The following is a 22,389-nucleotide window of genomic DNA, read 5'->3' as shown; positions in this document are numbered from 1 at the left end:
TGAATAAAAGTTGTACTTTAATGTAGATTCAAATCTGTACCCACATTTTGGTGGAAGCAGGCTGTAAAAATAAAAGAGAGGATCTGATCAGGAGGCAGAGAAGCAAGAGAAATGTCACCCCAAAACAAGGAGCAATACTGTACTGCAGTGCCTGATCTGCACAAACACAAACTCAAATGCTCCACTGCATACCATCCTGGTGGAAGAGAGGTTGAACTAGGAATGCATTTCTGCTCCTGGCCATTAGAGGCCATAATAGCTGAAATGCTGTGATATACTGCTTAAAATTCTTGATACTGTTTGTTGTTACAACAAACCTTAGCAACTACTGAGCGGGCTGTTATTCCAAATCCTCTTTCTTTCTTTATTGTATTGGAAATAAGGATTGAGTTATGTTTGGGACCTGGAGAACAGCATTGTTTTTAAACCACAGTACAATAGCACAGAAAGTAAAATCAGATGTGGTGTTAGAAGAGTGAATTCAGCAAAACATCTGCAATGGCAGCTGCCCACATAATAACTTATGTCACATGCACACACTGACTTACCAATTATACAGGGTGGATGGCAAGTGTTGATTTCTGTCTGGTGGTGCACTAGATTTACGATGGCATATATTGATGCCTTTAACATGGAAATACTTTGAGTTTGGTAAAGCATTATTTTGATATGGTGGCTTCTAACTTCTTTGTGAACACTCAACTAGATTTACTGAAAAAATGAGGGTTAGGTATGTCTACAAGTCAACAAGGCCCTGTTGGCAAATGGTAAACAAATGGATTGATATGCTAGTTTTCACTAACTTTTCAGTCACATACAAGAGTTGTTGCAGTCTCTCAAAACCTTAGGCAACTGTAAATAAAAAATGTAAGAAAAAAAAAAAGGAAAAAAAAGAGCTGACCTCTGGGCTCTCTGCACTGCAGTCTCTGCTTGGGTAGTTGAACAGAGCTCTGCTCAGACCCTCTCCCAGGAGCTTCCCATTGTCTCGCAGCTCCTCCGGACTCAGTCCTGCTCGCCGGCCTCGACCCTCCAACAGGAACTGCAGCTGACGCTTCCTTCAGGGTAAAGAGAAAAAAAGGTGAGAAACACACACACCTGGGGAGAAACAGTGGCAAAAACTGAGTGACACCAAGGTAAAAAACAGTAGAGGACTGTAGAGTGATGTAAACTACATCAAATGTTGCTGTCTATCAGTATGAAATCTCTGTGTTTCACTACTGCACAAACATGTTCCACAGACCAGTGCCAGGATGCTGAAGTAGTCTTTTCAGAGGATGCTGGAGGCAAAAATTCCATATATGATAAGTTTGTAAAGTGTGTGTGTATGCGTGTGTATGCCAAAACCCACAAGTGTGTGTCAGTCACACTTCACGCAGACTAACAAGGCAAAACAAGCTTAAGAAAGGTAGACCTATGTGTATGTGTTCATGTGAGTGTGTGTGCATGTTACTGTCAGAGAGAATCATGTGAGCATCAGGTAAGTAAGTGTTGTGTGCACGTCAAACAAATTTGTTAATGGAGTGTAATTGACTGTAAATATCTCTTAAGTGAAGAGCAGTTACGATGAGATTGTATCAAAGATCAACTCTGTCATTTGGCTTTTCTGCAAGGAACATCTAACGTGTGAAACCTTGTACGACTACTTGTAGAGTTCATTTTTTCCATTTTGGGTTTCAGCCAAATGTCAACATACCTTAGTTGCTGACTCAGATTTACAAACACAGCCAATGAAATCTATTTAAAGGTCTTGTGCAATGTCCTTGTTTTTTTGTCAGATACAAGGTTTTTATGGGCGGCACGGTCGTGTGGTGGTTAGCACTGTCGCCTCACAGCAAGAGGGTTGCCGGTTCGATCTCGGGTGTGGGAGCCCTTCTGTGCAGAGTTTGCATGTTCTCCCCGTGTCAGCGTGGGTTCTCTCCAGGCACTCTGGCTTCCTCCCACAGTCCAAAGACATGCAGACTGGGGACTAGGTTAACTGATAACTCTAAATTGTCCATAGGTGTGAATGTGAGCGTGAATGGTTGTTTGTCTCTATGTGTCAGCCCTGCGATAGTCTGGCGAACTGTCCAGGGTGTACCCTGCCTGTCAGCTGGGATAGGCTCCAGCCCCCCCACGACCCTCAAGAGGATAAGCGGTTAGAAGATGAATGAATGAAGGTTTTTATGCAACAAGAGCATTAGGCATTACAGTGGTTGCATTTGGCTCCACGTTAAAATGTTTTTTTTCTTCCCTTTGGTGAGACTCCTTTAGATGAAATGTGTTGAGTAGAGAAGGTGAACTCTCCTTGTTCTCAACAAGAGGACAAGGTCAAGGGTCAATTGAGGTTGAACTCAAACCCTAACAACCTATATATTTCTGATTTTACAAAAATGCTTCAGGCCTTTCTTTCACTTTACTTTTTTTGGTGTTTGGATTCTTTATTAATCAAAGGCATGCAAGAAAAACAAAGTTTTCTTCACAAATTCAATGTTACAGTGTTGGTGGGTGAAGTATTGCTTTGACCTACACATCCCTATAACATCTAATCTAACTAAATTCTTTCAAATATTAGTTTAGTAGATTCGTCAAGACTGTGTCTTGCAGCATAATGAATATTAACGGAACTGCCTTGTATGACTTTGGTGGATCAAAACTATCCCTTTAACACAAACTAGATGATCAAGGCAGTGGTAGACCAGCAGCTCCTGTGTTCAGTGAGGTATATTGCTGTTTTTGTCAATAAGTCTGGTTTTAAAAAGAGCGTAGATAAGTTTTACTCTCAGTTCAGTTCCCTATCACAAAGACTGTTTGTTTGGGAAGTACTGAGCATATAACTGGATCAATGAGGCATGCAAGAAAATCAAACTTTTCTTTCAATAAAATTCAATAAAACACGTGTGTAAGTGATATACAAATGGTCATTTGGAGGGTGAAGTGTTACTTTAAAGTGGTACTTGACAAGAATAACTGTGATACACATTTACATGAGCAAAGGCCTTAATTTCAACGACGTGACATAACATCCAAAGCATCCTGCAGTATTAGGATCCTTCTGGGAAAACCTGTGAATGTTTGGGCCTACCTCGACACATTCACCTATGCGGGAACCATGACACCTCAACAATGTTTCATGCAAACCTCACAACCCACTGAGCAACACAAGAGCTTTGTGGGAACATGAAACTTAAACTCTATTCATCGTGTTTTCTGCAGATGTTATAATGGTTATTTCATTTCCCTTTCCAGTATTTTTAATCCAGACAGCACACTTTATATGGGCCACAGTCTACAGCAGGAGGTTTGTGAAAGATGAGAGGACACATTTAACAGCATTTAGTGAAACAAATGGATTTATTGACTACAGGGGTAATCATTCCGCATGCAGTGATTAAGATTTCAGTGCTGATGCAAAAATAATCTTTGGCCTTGGGCTGCTGTGTATTACCTATCCAAAACAGAGTCAATTGTCCTAAAGTTTACTAGTTTATTTCCAGCATCATTCTGAAGGGGCAAAGGAGGACACTGAAGCAGCTCAAATTCATTATTAGACTCTGACACTGCTACACTGCTCAAGATATAACATGTTAGGTTTTAATAAAGAAATACTTGACCCACAAAATGACCATTTGTATATCAGTTAGTCATGCTATGTTACCTTGTATTTGTGAAGTATGAAATACAATACCTTATATTTGTATTTTTCTCGCATGTCTCCAAAGAAAAAGGCAAAAATATTGTAGATCACATTTTCAACAGCAAAACTATATCAAAACATCCATTTACAAACTCTCACACAACTCATGTAGTATAATCAAAGTCCCATTTATCCAGCTGTATGCTCAGTACTTCCCAAACACGTGAAACTTTGCTAAAAAACCCCAACAACTTAGTATTGGAGTCTGGCTTTCACAGATAAGTTTCATTTCCAGTTCATTTTTAACAAAATTGCAAGTGTTTTGGCAGTACTGATCATATGATAATCTTTGAAAGAACAGTAACACTGTGATACAGCTTTATTTTTGACCTTTTACAGTCTAGGCTACCCATGACCAACCAATGTAACCCTTTGGAAAAACTTTCTTGTGCGTGACAAATTCAGCAGATCTTTGCTTTGCGAGGATGTTTTTTATTAACCCAGAGTGACAGACCTCTAGAGCTTTTGGCCAGGGAGAGAGAAGAATGTTTGTGTGGAAGTGCCAAGTACCCACCCTTACCCTGAGACACATAGTCTAATTCCCCTGGCTCCTTGGTGCCAGGCTCTGTCTCGCTGTCTAACACAAACATGCGCACACATACACACACACACACACACACACACACACACACACAAATGTATACACTCAAAACGCTGCACACAAGCATGCACGCACATGTACAGTAGCCTACACAGTTACCCACTGTAACTACGCATATACACACGGAAGCATCCACACATTCTTATTTAAACAAACAACATGCAGTCCAGGACACAGCACACATCTGTCATTAAACTGGAGTTAATGTTATGCTGTGGTTAATTGTCCGAGATCAAGTTCTCACCTGGACTCCTCTAGCAGCAGGAGGAGCCGGCAACGTGGAGTTTCAGTGGCTGCTATATGACCCAGTGTCCCAAACACACGCTCTGCGGCGATCACATCATTCATAGTAACCTAAGGTACACACACAAACCAGAATTTACACATACAGCATCTTGTCTGTCTTTAAACCCTGAAAAGATAAAAGTAAGAATTACCGCTTTGTCATGGGTTATACCATTTACAAGTTCAAAGTTACAGTCCCAGATGCTGGTTGAGATTTGGCATTAAAATCGACAGCTGACAAGGTGATAAACAAGAACCAGCAGGTATAAACTAATTTAAAGATCACTCATAAAGTAAGGTCTTCAAAGAGTTCTAATTCAGAGGCAAAATCCTCAGGTACTGTTGATCATTCCAGGAGTAGTCTCGCCACCAGACAATCAGAGATCTCCGCCTTCTGATATTAGTTAAGCAAAGCGTCTAAAGACTGACTTGTGAGTCTATTCCAGGAGACATGGGCCCTGCCAACAGCAAAGTACAAGTTTGACATTTTGAGAAATAGGCTTATTATCTTTCTGGTGTGGAGTCAGAGAAGAAGAGTTTGACATTTTGCACAGCTTAAACAAACAAGATATAACATGTTAATTAGTGATCTTCAGAGATGCTGCACAGAGCCAGGCTAGCTGTTTCCTCCTGTTTCCAGTCCTTGCATAAAGCTAAGCTAACAGGCTGCTGAAAGTAGCCTTACACTTAACAGATAAAAATGAGAGCGGAATCAATCTTCCCATCTAACTGTCCATCAGAAAGATAAGTGTAGTTCCCGAAAACTCAAACCATTCCTCTGACCTTCAAATTTGCTTATTTACAGTACTTTCTTTCTAAAATGGCATAATAAAGAAATTCTATTTTACTGTACATAAGAGAGAATACATCTAATTCCTTATTGGTTAATGTATTTGTGTCTTACAAAGGCAGCAGGAGGAATGCATTAAAAACCTCACCTCCTGGCCGTTGATCCTTTGCAGGTTGAAGTGGTTGAGGCGGTAGATGACAAAGGAGCGCCACAGAGCCAGACTGACCACAGGGTTGCCCCCTGGGTGGATGGTTAGCTGGTCCAGACGCCTCACCTGAGTCAGAGCCGCCAGCTGGGGCAGACGGCTTATGTTGGTTTCCAAGAAGATCAGGTGCTGCAGAAAAAGTAGTAAGTTGGTTTCAGAGAGGGAGACCTATATAGCTACTATTGTTCATGCCTTTAACTCACTTTGTTGTTCATTGCTCATTCACCTTGGGGATTTTAAACATGCTTTCAAGAAACTGTAGGGGCTTTGGATGACGATGTCCATCTAAATATACTGTAGGTTACATGAGCAAAGTTTTACTTTCTTGTTGACAGTGTGACAGTTTCCCCTTGAAATCAATGCTCTCTTTACCATAGCACTCACGCTTTCTAATTATGACAAATTAGGTTGGGAGTAGTTCTGCCCCAAAACTGTCTACTAAGAAGTAACTGATGGTTTTGCAGGAGGTTCAGAATGACCACAACTTAATATCCAGCACCTTTAGTTACCTGCCAAGGGCAGATGATGTGAGATTAGCTTGGGAATCATTTGTACATTGGGTTAATGTTGTGTTCTAGTCCAACAAGATCCATTGCCTAATATAAGAAATGGCCCAGCAGATAAATGCCAAAGTTAATGACAAACAAGGACTATTTGTTTGTGAGAGTGCAGGTTCCACCAGCCAATATCTCCAAAATCCTTACTCTTTGTCATGTCAAGTCATGGCGGTTTGGTGTTAGATGACATGCAGCATTTATTATAACCACATCTGAAGATAAAATGACAAATGTATTTTTGTTTCTTCCTGACAACATTATCCCATGGCTTATTATGGTATGTGGCTAGTACACTCACCGACAGATTGGGGAACTTGACCCTTATTCGCGGCAGTGTTGGTACAATGGCGTCAAAGTTGATGTAACGGAAGGTTATTACAGTGACAGCACCAGCAGTCTGAACTCCCCAGCCCCTCTCCAGGGCCTCCAGGGCCCCAGGTCCAAATAAACGCAGGGTGTCTCCATCCAGCTCTGCCAGGTGACTGTCAGAGAGGGACAAGCTCTGAACACTGCCGCTCCCTGCCTCCACAAGCCTGCAAGATATATACACACAAAAAACACACTTTGTAAACCCGTCTTGATTTGCTGAATGCACAGAATTTGTTGCCTTGTGAAACTTCTAAAAAAATATCCTTGGGCCAAAAGTGCTTTGCTCACATTTGTTTAAAATAGCAAGCACTATGCTAAAAGAAGGAAAAAGCAACAGCGCTACAAAACACCCAGCTGTCTAGTCTAGTCAATGTCTTATTTGTCTTCCCTAATTGCTCTCTTTTCTCCTATACGACAGTTGAAGTGCCCTTCCCTGATAAGAGAGTCGTGAGAGTAGAGAATCTGGGCGAGTCTCAAGGAGACATAATCTCCCTGCCCAAGCCCATGCGCTCAGCCCTCTGGGTCTGCTGACACTCAGGGGACTTTTCAGCATAGCAGGGCATCAGATGGCTACTGGCTGCACACTACTCAACACTGATTATTTTGAGTTCAGCCCGCCAACAAACTAATCACCCCTATTCATATTTCACACCCTCCCAATCTCGCTGCAACAGAAAGCCATAGTAGTTAAAAGACTAATCCTTTGATTACAGATCTCTAATCCAAGGATCTTGTTGAAAACGATTTTTAGAAAGTTTGTGTTTGAGAAGTGTGAGAGAAATGATAGAGAGAAACTCAGGGACAGAAAAGGAGAAGGACAGCAGACATATTGTAGACAGAGCAGTACATACATAAAGAAAGAAAATAAAGCTGTACTGTAACTCAAGCTTCTTTGAAAAGGCCACCTTTGTTGCAGGCACAGTAAGACTGATCCCCCAGAGGTGACTCCTCTCTGCACCAGTTTCCTCTCATAACTGAGCAGCAAAAAGAGGATCAAAGATTTGAAGAATCAGACAAACAACCCAACTGGATTATTTAAAGCACTCTTCAAAATGAGAGACATGATAAAGTAGATTAGGAGACGAGAGAAAAGAGAACAGAGCAGTGATGGAGAGAGAGATCTACTTTTCAATATAAACAAAAGCTATCTCTGCACATACTGATGTTCACAGTATGAGATGATAAATATTCTGTCATAATTTTCTTTTTTTTTTTGTCCTATCTAAATAAATTCATATTTACAAAACTTTAAGGGAAGGAAATGAAAATGGAATCAAAATCAAAATCTATGATTACCAGATGTTTCACCATGTGAAAACATGGATGCTTCACACACATCTTCCCTCTGAAGCATTTACAAGAATGAGACAGATGCAAGGTCACATTCTTCTGTTCGTCATGGACGAAGGGAAGGATGGACAGACAACCTGAAAACATACTGCCTCTGGCCACGGCTTTCACGGAGGCATAACAACTTTATGTATCTGTCAGGTACTTCATTTGTGTAAAAACATCAATACACAACACATAACCAATAAGACAACAAATATAAATTAACAACAAACAGTGCTTCTTAAAATAGTTGAGATGTTCACCTTAAAAATGCTTAAAAATGTGCATAAATAAGTAATAATTAGGGTCAAGCACCTAAACATCAATGAGTCTGAAAATAAAACATATTACGTTAAAGCTTTTGGTTACAGTATACAAAACTTGACCCAAGCATATTTAAATCATTTTATATATCATTGTTAATCAAGACTGCAATTTGGGATTATTTCCTTAGCTATTAATCTGTAGATGATTAATTTGCGAGCCTTTGGTCTAGAACAAGAACAAAGTTATTCCAATTACTGTCACAGAAGACAAAAAAGCAGAAAATCTTCCCAACTGAGAAACAGAAGTTGTGTTAAGTTCTAAAAAGTGAAGACAGTGAGAATGGTTGACATATGGTCACCAACCAGTATCACAGTGTATTCCACCTTGTGTCAACTGCTGGAGGAAGAACGTGAATCAACACTGACATCAGGTTCTCATGGGTGATACTTTGGCCTTGAGTCACTTCAACTGATTCATTCTTGTGTAAAAGTCAGGTGAATGGTCAGGTGCCTCAGGAGATGGCAAAGTGCAGGATCAGTTTCGACCATGGCTGTTAGGCCTTTGGGAAACTCTCTGTGCATGTGTGGTCTGCCTTTAAGTGTCTACGTGAGTAAACAGTGTGACGTCTCTCAAAGTCTTCTCTGAGGCTGCTGAGTCAGTTTAATCACTTTAGCTTGTTTTAAGCAGCCTTTGGGAGAGCTACAGCCTGACAAAAACAGCACAGAATATAATTGCCAGTAAACACAACATCCGGATTAATCGTGTCATACAGCCTGAACCAATAAAACAGTGACTGACAGGGAATATCCCACTCAATCATCATATTTGTGTCCAGGCACATTACTCTTACATGATACCTAACTAACGTGATCCTTCATGCACCCTGTATGAAAGCCATTGTTAATCAAATGTCAAGGGATGGTCATGAGAGAATATGGGGGGATGCCACGGATATATCAAGAGAAGTGGATATGGCGTGGCAGAGACATCTTTGCTGTCAGTATTTTGAAGTGGCCAACAGCCAAACTCCAACTAAAAAAATCCCCTGATGGCTTACAAAGTTTTTCCCCCTGAGGACCAACATTTCAAAACACACATCTGTAAACAGGTTGACAGGAGGACACCCTGAACAACATGAAAGGTCAATATTACTCTGGTTCCTTGTTATACTACTAACATCCAGATTTGTCATGGGCATTGACAGAAGTGACGAGGCCTCCAAATAGTGGATTCTTGCAATAAGGGCAGACACAAAAGCAAGTATAAGAATATAAATGCTTGTTTCCAGAAAATGAAATCTGCAGTTAACAAAGGTTGAATTGAAACTTCAGTATTTTTCAACATGGACCCTATTTTTTCATTGTTTTTGAGTCCCAGTGACTAATAGTGTGTTGCAGCTGACAGCCATGAAATAGGCTGCAATGTAACCACTCCAGGCAAATGTATACCATCAGTGTACGTCCACTAAAAGCAGTTGTTTTTGTCACTGACAGGCTCAGATTGTTATTATAAGTGCCTGACAAAGAAATAAAACTTTTTTTCTTTACGTTTTGCTTGATCCAATTTGTTATTGTGTCTAATCAAGTCTTGTTCTAAAGTCGTGCGAGTTGAGTTGTTGCAGGAAGACAGAACAAACAGACTGGATAAAGCGAAAGGTAATATTAAACGTATTTATATGTAGGGTCCTTTACATAATGTTGTCAGACACTTACAATAACAATCTGAGTCTGTCAGTAGCAAAAACAAGCCCCAAGTGGTTACATTGCAGCACATTTCATGTCTGCCGGCTGCAGCACTCTCTCTTAATACTGGACCAATGTAAAAAATGATTGTTCCCATGAGTCATTTAGACACATAATCATGGGAAAATAGGGTTCAGGTTGAAAAATACCAAAGTTTTCCTTTGAAGTTGCGAAGTCCAAGTGACTTGGCCAGCAATAGACAGGGTGGCGACAGACACTGAAAGGCAGTTTAATCATAAGGATACGCCAAGCCTCTGAGATGTAAGATTGCCAAAGGCAGTAAATCAGGAGGACATGGAGAGTGGTGCAGGAGATGGAGCGTAACATGTAGATAAGTCAAGTAAAGAATGAGAGTAACTTCTGCATGCCTGGAAGTGTGCCACCAACACACTCTGCACTGTGTCATGTATTGTTCCCCCATAATCACAGCTGAAAGGCTGCCAGGTGGCCCTAAATCCCCTTGTGACATGAACCCAGCAACTAACGCTGAGAGACAAAGCGAACAAGGAGGGGAAGACCGAATAAAGAGTCTGTCACAATTACATGGATCCTGCTCTGGCCTATTAGACTTTGAATCTAATTCAATTAGGGCTATCTCACTTAATCCTACAAGAGTTTTTAAAAGGACATCTGTCATCTCTCAACAACTTAATCCTCCCAAAGACATGGCTTGTAACATACACATGTCTCCAATTGCGTGCTCAGAGAGTTATGTTTCACACACATCACTACCACAAACCATTTCTGTGTGGTGGCGACGGGTATGAAACATTACTCTCTGAGCAGTCATTTTAAAAGCGCATTTCGTCATATCAACATTAAAAAGTGAAAACAAATTGTTCAAGAGGCAGTTACTGGTGCAGTGCAGATGTTAGGCTTGTTAGACTTATTGCTGAGTCCTGCAGACTCTTACTGTAAAGTGTGTTTGCATGGTGTGCAGTGGCTTTGGATTTAAGGTTTCAATTGGGGAGTCTGCCAAACTTCTTTCTCACCATTGTGAAGATAATTCATGTATGTGTCCGTGAAACCACCTGTTCAAAGTCTCAGCACAACTCTTAATTAAATGAATGCATGAAAAGTACAAAGGCCTTTCCAACACCCCACATGGTGACCAACACCACTATTGGATTTCTGTGTAATAATAACTCTTCCACTGCCATGAACCCCTCATCCCATCTCTCAGGGGGAAAGAGACCAAATAAATCTTAAATCGTTCCCATCAGAATAAATTTGGGCCTGATTCATGTTGGCATAAGCTATTGTCCCATAACTTATTGTAGAAACACATTGACACTATCATGTTAAATGTGCTGTCAACACTCACTTCAACCTCATTCTAATTTGTCACCAAACTGGGACTGCTAATGCAAACCAGAGATGACATCATACCATCATCTTTTTTCCTACTGTCATCACATTCAACTACATTTTGAAGCAGTGTAGTTGTATACATGTGTATATATACAGTATATATATATATATATATACATATATCACTATATATATATATATATATATATATATATATATATAGTATATATATATTCAACTGTTTTTAACCTTTTGTGACACACAAAACATTTTGTTTACCATAATGAATGCTAACAAAAATGGACACTGGACATTTGACAATGTAACTGTGAGCACTGAAAATGCAGCAATTGTGAAGGCTACAATTATTTAAAAATCCTGAATGAATAACAGCAACACACAGCAACAGATCTAATCATAAGAAAAAGGTCACCGTGTGTTAAATGCAACTGGTAATTTATATCACAATTCTTAGAATTTTTTCAGAACTTGAAAATAATCTTATGCATTGTTTTGACTTTACTAAACATAATCAATTAAAGTTGTGTTTCACTCTAAATGAGATGATATTTCTCAGCAGTGGGCTGGGAGTTTAAGAAATAGAGAACAGTCCCCAGTTTGTTACTCAGGAAAAAAAACACACACACATGCACCGAGAGATTGCCCTACTCCCCAGGCTGTCACTGAGCAGATCCAGATGTGTGGATGTGCCAGGTCCAACCCCTGACCTAAATGGGAAACCAAGACTCTGTTGAGAATATGGAGAAGCAGAATTATAGATGACATGCAACAAACCATACACTGTCTCTTCGTGGTGCCAAAGAATAAAGCCCTCCTGCTGACGGAATTCTGGAAATTCACACCCCCATGGACCTGATCCGTGATGTCATGCACTAGTGAGGCAAGAATGCTGAATCACAGGCCTCAGAAAACAGAGACAGGTTCATCCATCATCTGCCCCCTTCCCTCGACATTGGGGAGGATGATGTAATTTTCGTCAGCATCTAGTACTATCTGAGGTAATCTGAGCTACACTGCGTAGGCATTATAACCCTTCAGTAAACCCACACACTGTTTAACGAAACAACCTTTAAATTTCCCACCTACTGTACCTATTCCCAGATATTTCAAGATTTTACTCTTTCAGTCACAGATTTTGCTTCTCTTTCAAGTTACTAGTGGTACCAGGGTCTGTAAAGGCCTTTGATTTTTTGTGATTCAATCCAAGCCAAAGTCCCATCTTAAAGGAATGTAGTGGATTTGATTGCGTGAGTCCTGTTCGTCACCATAACCTCTTAAGCCACATGACTGAAGTTATAATAGACACTGTAAAGGAAAGCCATTGCCATTGAGGGATTGCGCTTTGGGGCCATTTTCATATCCTGGTGCAGGAAGGAAAAGCCGTCTTTGAAACATGTAATAATAGTCCCTTACACAGACCCCACTTTCATCTCAGCCCTCCCCCTCATAACTCGTCCAGACCTGGATCACACTCTGTGCAGGAGAGTATATCAGAGCCCTATGCTCACATTAAACTTAGCACAGACTATTGAGTTAGAGCGCTTCCAGCAACATGTTATAAAAAGTAAAACAAGAAAACTGTCCTCAGACATCTAAAACATGCATTTACTGATTTTACTAGAGAGCTCACAGAGCTTATGAGCAGCCAAGACCCACAACCCTGGAATAAGCAAGTCACTTTGTTGCTCAAGAATATTTCAAGACAGGTCTGATCCACCAGCTGTTGCAGGTATCAAATCTGTAACCGGAATTATGTCTCTACATGTTCTATTTAGACTATTCTGCCAACCCACTAGAAAAGAAAAACGGACAGTGCAACTGCTAGAAACACACACAGAAAGTATCAATGACAAGGAGGTCAGTTGGGCAGGAGCAGCCAACCACCTGTCTAGATGGGCGTTCTTTCAAACAGGTACATTGTGAGTGTACGTATGACAAATATTTATTAACTAAAGATTACAATATTAAAAAAGAAGACTTTTAAGATAGTTTAAATTCTACCTGGTGCAGTGAGAAACTCCAATCTAACAGATAGATATGGATGACTCTTGGGAGGATGAAAAGACTAGACATCATGCAAAAGATGGTATTAGATAGGCTCAACTGAAACTAATCAGTATGATAGTGCGCCAGGTAGCATTCCTCATGTCGATGACAGCACTCGGTATATCATATAGTGCACTGCAACTATATGTTTTTGCAGATTTTGGTGTTTAAGTTAATGGCTAAATACAGCTCAGTGACCTTCTCTCATTAATGACAAAGTTAGCTTTGTTATTGGTCTGTATGAGCCTGTCTGTACACCACATTCAATGTTACTTTATTGAACACTGCATGAAGCAAAATTATATTCTAGTGATACAACAGAGGTGTTACAATGGCAGATCTCTAAAAACACCCAAGAAATAAAACAAGAGCTTTCTGGATGGCCAGATATCACATGGTTAGATGCATTTATTGCATTTTGAGTAAAGTGAGCCTTTACTCAATTTCAGAATACACCAGTCAATCTATCAATCATCATGGACTTCTACAGAACCCACACAATCTGCAAACAGTTTGTATCTCACAAAGATACTGGTCAATACAGGCAACTTTACTAATCTAGCAACAAATCTTTTGTTGACATTTAAGAGCCCAGGCAGGTGCTTATTTTGGATTTTTCGTAGACATACATGTCAGATTTGGTTTCCAAACATATGAATTTTTGTCTTACTTTGGATCTCGTGGACTGTTTGGACGGCTGTTGGTGCGGAGTCTGCTCTCTGTTCCCCCTGATGGTCGCTCTGGTCCTGAACCTGGACTTACCCGTCTGATAAAACAAAACAAGACAAACACACTCAGCAACTGAGCAAACAATTCTTTTCAGAACCCGCTCAGATGAAGGAAAAGCAGTAAAGCCATGCACAGACTAGAATTTTTTTCTCTTTTAAATTAGCTGAGTCACACACATAAGAAGAAATTTTATAGACTCTGCTCTCTTATTACAGGATTAAAACTAACAGCATCATACACAGTACAAATTATTATGATTAGTTACTAATCTTACCCTCACGCATGCTTCTGGCTCTCATAAAACCTTACACTGAAAGACACATTTCCCTTCCTTAAACTCAGCTGTCAATCAAATTAAATGGCTACACCATCTTGATGTCTACTAATTGTTGTCATCTTAAATGTTATCTCCCTACTTGTACCTTGTTGATATGTCTCTCATTCAGAGAGCAATTGTCTGGATCTTTGCAAACATGATATTGGTTTAAAATGATCAGGGTGTCCCAGATGAGTCTGCCAACAGCTTTGAAGTGTTACAATTTTATCTGAAAATTGCTCCTCTTCAACAGATATTCCATGTTCAACATCAGTACTAAGGCCCTAGATCAGATTACCCATCCAACTGTCAGGAGAGGAGACTCAGTGTACTGCATGGCAAATCAAACCTCCTGAAATCTGAACCCAACACCAATCTATTCCTCATGTTTTCAAGATCCCATCTGAGCTACATTTTGTAAAGTTTAACCAAGTCTAAATTATTACATCAGAGTGTTAGCCATGTTGACTTACTGTATACATGTAGCATGGGCAGTAGAAACAGATTGGAAGATTTTAGATCATGTTACAAATATTTACTGATTTCTTCACAATTCTCTTTTACGCAAAAACGCATATAAGTCACACAAAACACATATATCTTGCTAGCCACTGGGAATTGTCACTTTTAGTTCTAGAAATGTGACTTATGGGAATACTATGCAGGATTTTCCCAAAAAACAATGTATAGACCCAAAAATAATTCCTCTCAGTCATCACTTATGACCCACTAGAAGTGTTTCTGGCCACAGCACATAGGCAAGGTCAGGACTTAAAAAAGGAACCAGGTTCCAGACCAAAAGCAGTACACATCCAAGAGGAACTTACATAAATCATGGATACAGCAGCGAAAAAACACAAATCTTTTCTTTCACAGAGTGAATCCAGGTTGACTTTGATTTTCACTAGTGATACTGTTTACAGACCGTAGTTGACATAGTGAACCTCTAAGTGACAATCTGTTGATGCATTGTGTACCTGGGTTCATCTGGAGAGGGTTCCTGTGCGAGGCCGTTGGTCTGGGCGGGGCTGTGGGCAGGGCTGTTCTCTGGACTGACTTCTTCTTTAGCACCATTTGTTGGTGGCAGCTCCAAGCAGGCCCTGACGCCTTCCCACTGCTGAGCTGCATTACGGATTGCCAGACGCCGCTTCTCCTTGATGAACACAAACACACATACACCCACCCACACACACACACACACACACACACACACACACACACAGAGGACAATAGAGGTTTTAAGTGACAGTTCCCTTGAGAATAACACAGAGGGAATATACTAAGCTAATGGAGCCACTTGATCACAGGCAAACTCAGCCCTCCTACCTTGCTTGTCTCTGAGGTATGTTGTTGAAGAGAGTATAAAAACTGCTTACTGGCACATATCACACCTCACTAAGGTGAGATCTGAAATTGTATATGCATGTGTGGGTCCAATTTATTTCCTCTTGTTACCGCAGCATTTTGATTTAACTGCAGTTACAGCAGTAAAAGTGACATCCCCACCCTGCAACAGAGAAGATTACCTGCTCCTTTTCTGTCTTCCAATTGTTCTTTTCTGGCCAAGCTGTAGTTTCGATATGCTCAGGTATGGAATGTGCCACTCCTTAATGCAGGGATGACTCAGCATCAATCATAGTGAATCCTTCACCCTTATGAACTCTTGGCTGCAGCATTGAATTTAACATTTTCTCAACACCAGGGCTGAGCAGGAGTTAGGTTACTGAGAGACAATGTGTTCTACACAGAGACCATCTTTCAGCAGAAGACACCACTGCAGCGCAGACTGGGCAGGAGGAGCACCATCAATATGAACTCTTACACACACATTATGACATATTTACTACAAAACAGATGCCTCTTTAAAACAGAACATCTCAGACCAATTAGAGAAATATAGTATAATTTACAGATACAGTATCACTGTGCACGACAGTGCACCCCTCTCTATACACTAACAATACTCCCAAAGGGTACTGTTTTGTGGATTACTCATATGGACATGTTTAAAAAGTTGAAAGTCCATGTCAGCATCCAAAAGGTGTATTTACTGACACAAATTTGCCGCAGCAATCACAAGACACATACAGTACATTAGAGGGCACATAAGAAGAAAGAAACAAGTTAACAAATCCCAAGTATGATCTAAATATTTTAGAGCATTCTCATTAAATATGTTTCGATGGGTAAAAAGTACCATTAAGGGCCAAAGAGATTGTAATTGTCCAAAAATTATAATGGTCTGATGGTGGCTAATACTGTGAAATGCGTTGGACTCACAATATATACAGTCAAACGTTCAGCTGATGCATAAAACACTGTAAAACACATCTACAATTCAGTAAGTGGTAGCTTTAGAATGCTATAGTATGTAGCTCCATCCAGTACTTTGAACCAACTGTTTTCCTTTCTTCTACCAACAATAACTAATCATACAACACCCAATGGATCAAAAGGGCACCAGTGGTTTCAGATGACACCTAATCTACTCTCTGAGATGTAGGGCACTGTGTGTGTTTGCTACATATTCAAACTCTACATCCAGGTAGACAAAGACAACAGGAGTGAATCAAATCAGAGCAGTACCTTATGAATGGTCTGCTTGTGACTCTCCTTCTTCTTCTCCTCCTCTTTTCGAGCCTGCACACCAGCCATGCGCCGATCCTCGTCCTGAAAAAGATAGCTTGCGCAATCAGAGTGTCGCTCCATTCATGAGTTCTGAATTATTCAGGAGAGAGGGGAACCACAAAAGACGCCGCCAGGAAGGCTGTTCTCTACAGCAGAACTGGACCACTGTGGAGGATGGGAGGGATTCTCACACCAGCCGGCTGCATCACGGGATTATCTGTCTGATTTTCAGTCTCGGATCAACTGAGCCCAGCTGTTGGGGAAAGCCAAAACTCCCAGAATGCAATGCTGCCAACACAATCTGAGTGTGCCAGCTGAGAGCTGGGGGGTATTCAGCTGTTTGTGACGAGCGAGCAGAGACGATGCTTCAGTCTGATCAATAGTGTGAGCAACACTGATGTCAGCTGGTGGAGACAGATTAAGATGCTCGGCCTGTATGGCACTACTTTAAACTAATTTTGTGGGAAGAACAGCAACTATGGGAAAAATGACCAAAATGCTGCAAATGCTATTCTGTGAAACTGATCGATATCGTATTGATTGCAAAGGGTGCTATTTTTCAGAAATAACAATGTCTTTGTTTGGACCGTCTCCCCATAGTCCATTAGGTTGATTATTTAGCTGTTAAGGTTTCAGTAAGTCAATGACAATATTTCAAGTTTAAAACTAAATAAAACATTTCAATAATATTTATGTCCTTAATATTATAGATTATCCCACAAACATAACAGGTGTCTTTGATAAAGTAGCTCTATTTGCGATATTAAATGTATTTGTAGGCAAATATTATAATTAGAGTGGGATTACATGTTTTATTAGTCAATAATATATAACAACTGTAAGCTAACTGATAATGTCTTTAGTCATGGGCAGATCCAGTGTAGTGTACGTGGTTTGTTTAAACTTCCTTTTTTCAGCTTTCGAAATAATCCAGACAGTTCTGGCACATTTATCCCCTCAGGAAACAGAGAAACAGCATTTATTAATGAGCCCAAAGCTAAAACCTAGTACTGTATCTCCTCATTTGAAATACTTCCTTTCATTCCATTCATAAATAATGGCCAATCTGCCAGCAGTCAGGCATAGATTTTATCTCAGATAATCTGATCTGACTTCTACTGCTGACAGCATAGTGCACTGGGGGCAAGTTTTTCCAAATCGGTTAGAGGGGAAAATCTAGATCTTCTGTGGCTACGATGAAGTTTGCCCGCAGCGATATCATGACACAGTTTGAAAAGATGGAAAATCCAGTCTGAGACTGACATTGTTTATGTCAAATCAAAACTTTGCATCTCCCAAAAGTAAAAATTTCTGGAAATAAAGCACCATCAAGGTTTTCAGGAGTGACAGCTACAGTGCAGACAGTGGTCTGGTGGAGGGGTTTAATGGGCCCTAGAGTTCATAAAACTTGCTAAACCTGTTAAGGACCACATGAACCTTAAAATTCAAGTAAAAACATGAAAATTGTTGAAATAGGAGTTACGAGTTTTTTTAATGTATCAGCAGTATGTTCTGAGGGCAAGGTGTGTGGTACGTACAGATTCCTTTTTAAAGTGCAAGCTCAGACCTGGGTGCTCCCTGCTTGACAGCCTCTAAAAGCATGCTGATATTTCACTGTGGCACTTTGCTTGTATGCTATATAAATACAATTACTTAATGTTTATGCTCGAGAATAATCATTGTTTTGTTAAACTGAATATATATTATGTGTATTGTAGACTCTTAGCTTACAGTCATAGTTTAGTCACTGATGCATTTTTTCCACCAATACACAACCAAGACCATAATCAATGCTGCGCAAATGTCAGAAAGCAAAGACTAATAAGTATAGCATCAAGATGTACAGGAGCTTGAAGATGCCCCGTTGACAGAGAATAGGAAACTGCCTATGACAGTTCATTGTTTATTTGTAAGTGTAAATTCATAATGAGCAGGAATTTGCAATAGCTGCAACCACTTATGCACATGCATCTGCATGTTCATAGAGTAACACACACAAACACAACCTCGCAAACACTCATCACTAGTACAGTGATGCCTCACTATGACAACTGAGTCATGACTTATTAACGGGGACATGGCAAAATGGTGTGTGTGTTTTTGTGTCTGTCTATCTTTGTGTGTATGTATGTGTGTATGTGTGTGTGTTTTTATAAAGTTTGATCATGTTGAATGAGTTCAGAAGTTACGTGCTTTTTGTTATCTAGTACATTTGAAGGTTGCTGTGTGTTGTCATGTCACTACAGACTACATCATAGAAGGCTGCCAGTGATCGGCACATGTGCGCCTTGCCGTTCTGTGCGTTATCATGTTCAGTGTGTTACCATTAATATAACAACATACAGCCTATCCGGTTCTGCTTTTGCATCCCAAGGCTGCCTGAAAGCAGCAGGGGTAAGGAGCTGTTGTTTTTGCCTCATCCCAGTGATTGGCACATCTGGCCCGGGTGATGTTAGTATATGTAGGATGTGCTCCCATTCACATCCCCTGCTGCACAGCAACACCGGCACACAGTCCCATTCCTATGAATAACTCTCTCTCCAGTGCTGTCGTAGCTGACAGGCACACCGGGAACCAGCAGGCGGTACTTCCAGCTCCGGTGTTTTAATTTGCGCTTGTCATTGTAACTGACTCGCACGGCAATCCATTTGTTTTGCTAACCTCAACAATTGTTTATTGTGTTTTGTATCATAGGCCCACAAATATTTATCCATATCTCATAATTATTAGACTTTGATCCTCTGCCTGATGGTCCCTGTGTCCAAGGCTATTCTTTTATTTAAAAAGGTCGAGGCTATTTAGTCGTTCTTTATCATTTTTTTCATTTTAATACAAAGTGGTAACCATTGTATGTGAATGCATGAATGGGTCGGACCTGCGCAGCACTGGATTTGTAATAAACTGTAATAAAAGAGCTACTGTGCTTTGATTACCTGCAGTGAATATGACCTTCATCCATTCAAAATGCCTATTCATTCCTTTGAGGTCATTTTGGTGAAAGTAATGCAAAAGTAGTGTAATACAAAGAGCCTAATATTGCAAAGTTACTTATTACTTTCAAAATACAGGTAACTAGTAATACATAATATATTACATTTTGAGAGTAACTTGCCCAACACTGTTAGCTACGCGGAGAATGACTGTCTGACGCAACATTACACTCAACAGAGGCTTTTCAAAATACAAAGTGCAGCACAACTGTGAATTGTGAGGGTTATATAGCTTGAAGTTTGTCAACCTTCTACATCCTCTTTGCTGTTTAACATTTTTGATAATGACTATATAACATTATAAAAACTATTACATGTCAGAAATAATGTGCAGAAATAAAGAATCTAAAGTTCAGCCTTACTGTGATGCGCTTCATGTCCAGCTGTCTCAGATGAAGCACACAGCGCAGGACGGCCTGCTTGTACCATGTCTCCAGGGCTACAGGATTCCCATCCAGGGTGAGCTCAGAAAGGGAGCGTGACTCTCCAAGGCAGGCTAGCTGATCAAAACTAAACACAAAGAAAAAGTATTTTGGAGGAGAGTGAACACAAATGTTTTAATACAAAAATAAGGTGCACTGAATGCTTTACAATGATACAGAGGCATGATGACCTAACTATGTTTTGGGAAGCCTGAGTCATCCACCACTTCAGTCAAACATGACAGCTTCCCCCATTTATGTTTTGATTCTTGAACCTTTCATCTAGGCTTGTATTGACAGAATGGAGCCAAGCTAAAACAAGACATGAAAAACTAGTAATTTAGCAAGCACACTGGCAGCCTGACATTACTCAGGGGGCAATGAAGAGAGAAATATCCGCTCCACTGTTGATATCGCCCTGTGGCAAACAACCACAGTCATGCTAAGTACAGCAGTAGGGATTCTATCATTGCTAATTTGTGATAATAACCTTGATGAATCATTTGCCTGGAACAACTTAGGAACCTACTACAATGCAGTGTTCCTGATCTTAGCCTGAGGTTTCTTTGGTAGCCAAACAAGGTCACACAATAAACCTCTGATGAACTATTAAACAAAGTACTGTTGGTGCTCTGACTAATGCAAAGCAAAGATTTCACAATTCACATTTCATTTGGGGTAGTCAGAAAACTGCAGTCTTATACACACAGTAACAGTAACCTAGGGTATTTTTAATTGTTATTAATGCCTATCCGTCTACAGTACATTGTGTCATTACATATAATAGCTTATAATAAAGACAACTATATTCTAACAACAATAAAGAAGTTGTTTTTGACAGTGATATAAGAGACCCCTTGAGAGATCCCAATGGCGCTTGACAGCGCCTCATGCATTTTGCATAACGGCTGCATTCATTATCACAGTGACCAATGCCCTCTTGGGTATTGTTACTATGATAAACTACTCAATAATAGTTGCAGTATTAACAGCCTACATGCACCTGTGCCTGGATGCTATCAAAGGTCCAATAAGAAGTCGATTTCAAAAGTCTGTTTGCTGCGTGTGCAGACTGGGGTGTGGTTGGAAACTGTGTAGTTTCCAAATCCATCCAGCATACCAATCCCTGCACCCATTTCTCTACTGACTTCTCATTATTAGTTCTGCCTTAACCTGGATTTATAAGGTATCTAACAGGTAAAGGCAGGTAAAGTCAAAAATGTGAGATTATGATAAGTGAAATAATAATTTCAAAGAATCATGAGAGATTTTTTTGCTCCAACATCCTCTACTGGACAAACCGACTGCACCAAGTAGACAAGTGTGTTCTGTGCCTCTACCTAGCAACAGAGCACAACTGCTCTCCTATCAGCATTGAACAGTTTCAAAACGGACACACACCAGATTTCTACAATATCATAGTGAGCATCCATCAAGAGTAGTCTTACTGACATGCTGTTACCAAAATATCATAATAGTGATAATAAGAATATGAAGGAAAAGATATGAAAAAAGTGCACATATTATGGAGATTAGTTGAGTGATCACGCTGTACTTAGAATATAGTGTTACAGTTAGTGTTATAGTGTTAGTTTAAAAATACAAACTGAATATTTGTTGCCTATTTCTTTGTCATGATTCTCTCCACAACAATGTGCAAGATACAGAATCATAGAGACACTAGAACAGCAGGGCTGGCCTGAGACGTCAGGTCAGATCTATCACAGCACAAGGTGACTGTGGTCAAGTAGGGTAATGAACACTGTCCCACCCTGAATCGCACATGCAGGCCCTTCCTTAAAGCAACTCTAGTCAGTAGGAGGGCTATGCTGCTTTAACAAGTTAACTCTGTGTCAGCTTTACAGCTGAGCGCAGAGAGAAGCAAAGGAAGAAAAACAGACCACAGATATTGGAGAAAGTGTGTAAAGCAGGCTGACGTTTGCACTAAGCAACAAAAGGCACCTCTCATTCATCCTACACACTCTCACCTAGCAATGCTGCTCTTGAATTCAGTCAACCTTCAAATGTGTCATTAATTTTCCATGGAAATGAGCTACCTTCTCTTAGCCTGCTTCTCTGCTATCTGAATAACTTTAAAGTATTGG

General features: G+C 40.2%; 1 protein-coding gene across 4 annotated transcripts in view; it reads right to left on the bottom strand.

Moving 5' to 3' along the window:
* Positions 1–22,389, bottom strand: part of LOC125904467 (leucine-rich repeat-containing protein 49) — a 47,152-nt gene that overhangs the window by 6,348 nt on the left and 18,415 nt on the right. For 3 of the 4 annotated variants that reach the window (XM_049601886.1, XM_049601896.1, XM_049601869.1), the window contains 8 exons: positions 20,225–20,372; positions 16,831–16,914; positions 15,222–15,397; positions 13,870–13,965; positions 6,410–6,644; positions 5,498–5,683; positions 4,519–4,628; positions 902–1,055 (listed from right to left, as the gene is read on the bottom strand). In XM_049601886.1, coding sequence (XP_049457843.1) covers positions 902–1,055; positions 4,519–4,628; positions 5,498–5,683; positions 6,410–6,644; positions 13,870–13,965; positions 15,222–15,397; positions 16,831–16,914; positions 20,225–20,372 — 1,189 coding nt within the window. The remainder of the gene's footprint in view (positions 1–901; positions 1,056–4,518; positions 4,629–5,497; positions 5,684–6,409; positions 6,645–13,869; positions 13,966–15,221; positions 15,398–16,830; positions 16,915–20,224; positions 20,373–22,389) is intronic. The other variant, XM_049601878.1, reaches the window with a different exon arrangement.

Source organism: Epinephelus fuscoguttatus, linkage group LG2, assembly GCF_011397635.1.
Source record: "Epinephelus fuscoguttatus linkage group LG2, E.fuscoguttatus.final_Chr_v1".
NCBI classification, from domain to species: domain Eukaryota; kingdom Metazoa; phylum Chordata; class Actinopteri; order Perciformes; family Serranidae; genus Epinephelus; species Epinephelus fuscoguttatus.
The sequence above is the reverse complement of the archived record's forward strand: the minus strand, read 5'-3'. Positions and strand labels throughout refer to the sequence as shown.